This window comes from Penaeus japonicus, unplaced genomic scaffold (assembly GCF_977035675.1).
Source record: "Penaeus japonicus unplaced genomic scaffold, GWHDUDI00000001_assembly GWHDUDI00000017, whole genome shotgun sequence".
Lineage (NCBI taxonomy): Eukaryota > Metazoa > Arthropoda > Malacostraca > Decapoda > Penaeidae > Penaeus > Penaeus japonicus.
In genome coordinates this window covers 3,405,389-3,412,888 of record NW_028234419.1, presented here as the reverse complement: position 1 = coordinate 3,412,888, position 7,500 = coordinate 3,405,389, and the positions used below count along the sequence as shown (strand labels likewise).

Here is a 7,500-nt window from a genome sequence, read left to right as displayed (position 1 = left end):
AAAGAGTCTGTGACGACGCGAAAGGAGATTCACTGATATATCTAATACATGTCCATCTGGCCAAGGTCTCTTAGTGGAAGATAAAGTGGTAAGAAGAGAGTTAATTGGGTTTCGTGGCGGAGGGAGAGGGAGACCCAAGTGCCGGTACTGGGTATTGCGCGAACTCGCTTGGGGGGATTCTGGCCTTTATTTCGGTTGCTCTTCGGCCTTTCCTTGCAGTGGTGGCAGTGGCGGCTGGTGGATATAGCCAGGGTTGCTGGAGGCGCGTGTGGACTAATGGGGGATTAACTGCTTTCCTTTGCGAAGTAACGGTATGCAAGACTAAGCTAAACTAACGTGAAAACCATCGGAAAAAGTTTTTTTTACAACTTGTAGATGTTCAGGACATTTAACTGTTCAGGACATCAATTCCATCTGGATACTAAAATGAATCCTTTGTGCTTCAGGGTATTCCGCCAAATTCAGGACCTCCTTTAGCCTCCTTTTGCCAGAGCATAATAGAATTGGTTGGTGTTAGTTTCAGACAGCCATCCCGCCATTGGAACGGTTGATTATGCAATAGTAGAACACTTAGCCATAAAGACATTTCCAGGTAAATATTGAAGTTTCTTTCACTACATATCAGCCAGCTGATCACAGAGGTTTTCATCTTGCTAAGAACTCATGCTGACCTACATAACTAATGCCACCAGTGAAGTTTTGTCAGTGAATTATCATAGAACTCCTTGGCAGTCCTTTCCTACTTGTGCCAGGAGTGCGTGGTCATCCATTTGTTGGATTTTAAACTAAGCCTATATTACGGCAATTTTAGTAATTCAAAAAATTAATTTTGTCACCTGTCACAAATGTTACCATTACTCTTTCTATGATTGTAAGAAATAATAGAAAATGGATTTACACATTCTGGCAGGCTCATGTTTGCCCACATGTTATGGATTAAGCACCCTAGCAAAGGCCAACAAATCTAAACTTGCGTATTCTGATAAGTTAGAGGTTAGACTGCTCGGGTCGTGGGTGATAGATCACAAGAGAGGCATGCAAGGCCTCTCCTGCTGTGACAGACATTTGTTGCAGCTGTACCAATGATTATTGTTTCAAGTAGATTCAGATATAATATGGCACATCATGATAAAAATTATTAATTTCAAAAAGTAATGCTGTTGTCTTTGAAACATTTACTTGCATTGTGAGTATGGCGTGCACTATGCACATATTTCCTTTTTTCCTAATATTAAATGTCTTGCTTCTAAACACCCCATTCCTTAGATTTTTGGAGAAATTGAGAAAGTATATACATTACTGGTATTTTATTATCAATAATTATAATAAAGATGATGATAATTGCAATGATATTGTTAGTAAGGATAATATTAGTATTGAAAGAAAATGAACTTTTTATCAGAACGGAGTATAATGAAAATTAGGCAAATAAGGAAAAGATTTAAATATCCTCCGTTCACGAGTTCTAAGGATTTTAAATCAAAACGCACACAAAGGTATTAAACCCTAGACAGGTAATGCCGTCTTGCTGACGTAGATGTGAATGTGGGGCATACATGCTATGCCCATGTAAAAAGATTTCCATCAAACAAATTAATTACTTGCCTACTGAGCTTATTTGTTAGCCATTATCTGAGTACACTGTAAGAAGTATATAAAAATCAAATAACTAAATGACTGGTTGAAGTGTCACATCCAGAACATCCAATATTTATGTGCACGATGTGCATCATAGATATATTTTGATTATGAAAAATGGATTGATAATGATAATATCCATAGCATTAATGTTATCTCCTGTTGCCCTCCTCAGAATATAACCATGGTAAGAGGTCGGCCATCAAGTAAAGTGGAGCCGGAGGTGAAAGTGAACGGGGAGGTTTCTCCAAAGGTTTCCAAAGGCCGTGGACGCAAGAGGACACAGACCGGGAAGGCGCCCACTGAGCCCAAGAAGGTGAAAGGTGAGTGTGGGGTCACATTTTCTTTTATTTAAGTTAGTTATACATATGTTTACTGTATTTCAGTCATTGAATGACTTTCTCTATTTTTTTGGGGGGGTGTTATACAGTAGCAGTTCGATTTTTTTTGACAGATTCTCTACCGTTCTAGAGAGTGCATTGTATACTTGTTGATTTTTATTTGTAATGTAACCAGTTATTGTTAACCAGTTGTTATTGATTCATTTCTGCTAAATAGATTAGGTGTGTGTGTGTGTCTGCGTGCGTGCTTGTGTGTGTTTATTTATGAAACCAGGTAATTTGTATTCTATATGTAAAATAAGAATCACTAAAGTCTATATATATAGTACTTGAGAAATAGTGCAAGTTACAGGAAAGCAGCAACAAAGTGTTTATGTAAATAATTTTAATATTAGTTAAATTTCAGGGTTTCTTTTTAATTGAGTGGTGACACAAATTATTGATTATTTGATTGCAAAATTACATTATCAAGCAAATGAGAGTAAAAGAGCAAAATGCCACTGTAGTAGTTATTTGGTAAAATATTTGGAAGTTGAATGGTGATTAATAGATCAAAACGTCACCTTCCCATTGCAGTGCACGTGGAGCGACCATCGTTTGAGAATGGAGTGGTGTTAACGTGTGGGATGGGTGATGTGGGCCAGCTAGGTCTTGGAGAAGATGTTGAGGAAAAGACCCGTCCTGGCTTGGTGCCAGATCTCGAGAACATCGTAGCGGTGGCTGCAGGAGGACTACACTCTGTGGTGGTCGATAAGGATGGAAAGGTAGGCCTCGGGGCCAGAGGAATGCATGGTTGTCATTCTCATGCCAGGCCTTTCTTCTTTTTTAAGATCAGTGTTCAGATATCAGAATTATTATTGTATATTTAATATGTAGTAGTATATATCTGAATTCAGATTTTTGAATTATACCTTTATGAAAAAAGTTAACTTACTGTTAGAGCATTCTGAAAACATGGCATTTGATTTGTGTACAATTTTCAGGTCTACTCATGGGGGTGCAACGATGAGGGGGGGCTTGGTCGCATCACCAAGACAGAGGAGGAGAATTTCACTTGTTCCGTTGTGGAAGGCATTGACGGCAAAGTCTCGCAGATCACAGCTGGTGACTGTCACACAGCAGCACTCACAGAGGATGGCCGCGTGTATGCTTGGGGATGTTTTAGAGTGAGAACACAGCTTTGTTGAGTTTTTTATTTCTTTTGATATGAATCCACTCAAAAGAATGGTGGTCACCTTGCTGTTAAATTAATCAATATAGAGATTCTTGTTGAAATGAAAGGAATGTCATGAATGGTTCCATCTGTCTATTTAACTTAATGATTTTATGTTCTCATTTGATTGATAGTAATTACCCTTCTAAGATTATTAAAAGAAATAAATGTGCTACCTGTAGTAAACAAGAGTAAGGAGACAACAAATGTACTCTCTTATGTACCCTGTGTTGAGCACAATGACCAAATGCATTTGTCTTCGCAGGATAACTCTGGCCCATTAGGGTTTGTAGACCGGGGAAATCTGCAGAAAACTCCACGACAGCTCTTAGAGAACATTCCGGTCGTGAAGATCTCTTCAGGCAATAACCACCTGGCCTTGCTCACCCACGAGGGACACGTGTACACCTGCGGCTGTGGAGAGTCGGGTCAGCTGGGCAGAATTGCTGAGGTCTTTGCCACCAGGGATTCCAGAAACAGGAAAGGCATAGGTAAGAAGCTCTGTCTAATTGGTCTTAGTGTCTGTCAGACAAATTTGATTGTTACTTTTTTTGTTTTTTTTTAATTCTTACCACTTGTTATATGTTCTGTAATTTGTTGTGTACTTTTATCTGTATATATGTAATTGTCTTTTTATATTTAACTTTTTAAACCATTCATCCCTTGGCTTATATTTGTGTAATACCACTCCTGCCAGTTAGATAACAAGTGCTGCTCCTCTATGAGCACTTTTCATCTGCCCTCTTCAGTGGCATGATAATCAGAGGCTTTTGTTTTTGTTTACATTATTTTCACAAGTGACTAAGAATGTTTATACAAATGGAACTATGATTATGTGCATATGTAATGATGTAAAACATGCATTTAGAGGGAGAGATCATGATGTGATAAGATGTCACCCGGAGGGAGCAAAGTATTACCCTGATGTGATAGGATGTTACCAGGAACAAATGGGTTAACCCATTCATCCTGGGGCTTAATGCCAGTCCCACCAGCTAAATAGCACATGAGATCTATCTCAGCATGATGCCATCCTGCGTCTCTCAGAGGGCTTTTCATCCTCCCAATTCAGTAGGGAGATGATTGGAGGTTTTTGTTTTTTTTAACATTACTTTGACAAGTGAAGATAAACGTCTATACAGATGGATGTAACGATGTAAAAGGTTAAGGTGGAAAAGTCCATTCTGATTTTTAACTTTTTATGGGATGATGTGTATTGAGTTGGATTACAAGCAAGATAAGTAATCACAAGTATGTGATGAATCTTATTTGTGTATTTACACAGTGACTTCCTGCTTTCAGAAACATTGCTGGAGCCCATGCCCATCAAGGTGTTCAAGAACCGCAAGCCAGTTTTATTTGATGAGGTGTGGGCAGGAGGGCTCACCACGTTTGCCAGGGCGCGGGACACTGGGCACATCTATGCCTTTGGCCTCAACAATTATAACCAGCTCGGTAAGATAATTTGTCCACCTTTGGCATGTTCTTTGATCTTGAAAATGTCTTTTTGTATGATTTAATTGTCTTATTTTTTTCATATTTAGGATTTCAGGAAATAATGAATTGTATTGAATTCTGAATATTTCAGGTGATGAAGATACAAACATGAAGTTCCAGCCAGTTCTCCTGAAGAATTTTAAAGGGAAAAACTGGAAACAAATATCTGGAGGACAGCATCACAGGTAGGCTGACAGAGATGTTTATTTTTGGTCACAACTCTTTACTTTATCAATTAGATATTAGAATTCACCTGGTATACACAGATTGCAAGATCACCCAGTGTGCAAGAAAATGTGCACATGTATATCTTGTGTTTACTCTTTATCTGTGATGATTTGGGGACTTTTTCAAATCCAATTGATTTTTCTTTCTTTGGCTGAGTCTTGTTACATTAACCCCTTCGACACGAGGACGCGTATACTACGTCATCGCATCGCTCGCGTCAAATCCGAGGACGCGCATACTGTGTCATGCTAGTCTGGTAAATGAGTTTTCTTTCTTCCGAACTGTACAGATCTTTTCAAATAGAGTCGGAAAATTCGATATTTACTATGACTTTCATTATTAATTATTTATTACATAAAGTGGGTGCACTTAAACCATGGACACTGGATGGCCCAGCTAGCAATCATTTTATATTTGTTTAGGAACATTACGAAGAAAAAATTCAAACTTATTATGATTATTTTACCTACGATTCAAAAATCGTTTGCTTTGGTCATCTGAGTGAGGCCTCCCACCAGTCACTCATTCCATCTTTCCTCCCTTCCCATGTAATAACTTTCATTGCCCATGAAAGTTAACTATGCATATTTTGATATATAACACATGATGATTATGTTGAGGTTTTGGCTTAAAACTTATATTCAATAGCGACATTTAAAATTTAGCGCGCGCCGGCAGCTCGGATATGGCGCGAGAGGCGTTTTCTACTGCCCGTAGTCAAGGGGTTAAACCTTTTGTTGATAACTTCATGTTAAATTGGCAGGGAGTTTAAGCCATAACAGACAAGGATAGATTGACTTGACTGGCCCCCAGGATTGGAATTAGTACCACCTGGGTGACACCCAAGAGAGCAAGGGAGCTTCACCAACATATCATGACTTAGCAGGCTCTTTCATTCACTTGCTATAATACTAAAACCATGTTTGTGTTCATCATTTTTTTTGTTTTGTTTTACTATCTTGTGAGACTTATAAGTGCAATCTGACAGTGTTTATCATTGTTGTAGTATATGGTTCACATTAGCTCATTATGTTCTTTATACTTAGTATGATTGAAGTATTACATTTTTATTAAAGAACAAAAACAACTATTTTTTTTGTGTTTGTTTACATTTATAGACATAATGAAGTTCAGAAGGTGAAGGAGAACTGTGTATATGACTGAGTGCTACATTTTGAAGCAGCCATACATAATGGCACAGGGTTACATTACAGACATTGCACATGGCCTGGATTAAATTCCTCTTCTCATTCTGTCCGCACATCCTGCATTGCCAGAGATCTGCATCTTGCTGTGTTTTATCACTCTGAAGATAGTGCTTGGTAGAGACCATATGGGTGCCATTCAAGGCTTTCTTTCCTTCTGTTGCCATATGTACTTGGGGTTTTAAAAGAAACCTAGTTTTGTGAATATTGTGGCAATATGGTTATTAACCCCAAAAATCTGGGTGTCATGTAAAGATGAAGGCCCCTTGCTTGCCATTCTTCTGGGCATTATGTATAGGTGATGGCACCCCTACTTCCCGATCTTCCACGCGTCATGCGTAGATGACAGTCCAGGTGTCACTTAGTATTTTCTCGGGACTCTCCCCTCCTTCACAAATGAAGCCAGCTATGAAACTGACGGTGATTGCTCTTGACATCCCCATGTAACCCCCCTCAGTTTTTAAGAGTTTGTTTGGAAACCATTTTAAAAAATGAGACTTCTTGTTCACAAAGAGTAGACACCGTTTCCTGTCCTTTATTGCTCAACAGGAAAACAAAGCATTTACCATTTTCTTCCTTTCCAGCCTGGCTCTGAGTGAAGACGGCACAGCACACACTATGGGTCGCCGGGAGTACGGACGCTTAGGAATGGGAGACATCAAGGAGGACCTCAAGAAGCCCACTCCCGTCAAGGATCTCGAAGGACAGAAAGCTATTTCTGTGTCTGCCGGAGAGTGCGTCTCACTGGTGGTCATGGAGTCAGGTCAGTCAGTCTCTCTTTCCTTTCTTTCATCTTTTTTTCTTTTTCTTTCTTATTTCTTTGTCTTTCTTTTTCTCTCTTTTTTCTTTCTTTCCTTTTTTTTAATTTTTTTTAAATTTATTTATTATTTTTTCTCTCTCTCTCTCTCTCTCTCTCTCTCTCTCTCTCTCTCTCTCTCTCTCTCTCTCTCGTCCTCTCTCTCTCTTCTCTCTCGTCCTCTCTCCTCTCTCTCCCTCCCTCCCTCCTCTCTCCTCCTCCCTCTCTCCCTCCTCTCTCTCTCTCTCCTCTCTCCTCCCTCTCTCCCTCCCTCCTCTCCTCCCTCTCCTCCCTCTCTCTCACTCTCTCCTCTCTCTCTCTTCCTCCTCTGTCTCTCTCTCTCCTTTCTCTCTCTCTCTCTCTCTCTCTCTATCTCCCCCCCCCCCTCTCTCTCTCCTCCTCACCTCCCTCCCTCCCTCCCTCCCTCCCTCCCTCCTCTCTCTTCCCTCTCTCCCTCCCTCCTCTCCCTCCCTCCTCTCTCTCCCTCCTCTCCCTCCCTCCTCTCTCTCTCTCTCTCTTTCTCTTTCTCTCTCTCTCTCTCTCTCCTCTCTCTCTCTCTCTCTCCTCTCTCTCTCTCTCCTC

At 40.1% G+C, this 7,500-nt stretch overlaps 1 protein-coding gene across 2 annotated transcripts in view; it reads left to right on the top strand.

Annotated features, from left to right (window-relative positions):
- The window catches only part of LOC122265287 (regulator of chromosome condensation), a 13,566-nt gene that overhangs the window by 89 nt on the left and 5,977 nt on the right, over window positions 1-7,500 (top strand). Inside the window, exons 1-8 of one of the 2 annotated variants that reach the window (XM_043034515.2) lie at window positions 1-88; window positions 1,814-1,961; window positions 2,556-2,743; window positions 2,963-3,145; window positions 3,458-3,683; window positions 4,495-4,647; window positions 4,781-4,874; window positions 6,707-6,885. The exon at window positions 1-88 is cut by the window's left edge and continues 89 nt beyond it. In XM_043034515.2, coding sequence (XP_042890449.1) covers window positions 1,823-1,961; window positions 2,556-2,743; window positions 2,963-3,145; window positions 3,458-3,683; window positions 4,495-4,647; window positions 4,781-4,874; window positions 6,707-6,885 — 1,162 coding nt within the window. In that variant the 5' untranslated portion in view covers window positions 1-88; window positions 1,814-1,822. Of the gene's footprint in view, window positions 89-186; window positions 312-1,813; window positions 1,962-2,555; window positions 2,744-2,962; window positions 3,146-3,457; window positions 3,684-4,494; window positions 4,648-4,780; window positions 4,875-6,706; window positions 6,886-7,500 lie in introns of those variants that run through there. The other variant, XM_043034516.2, reaches the window with a different exon arrangement.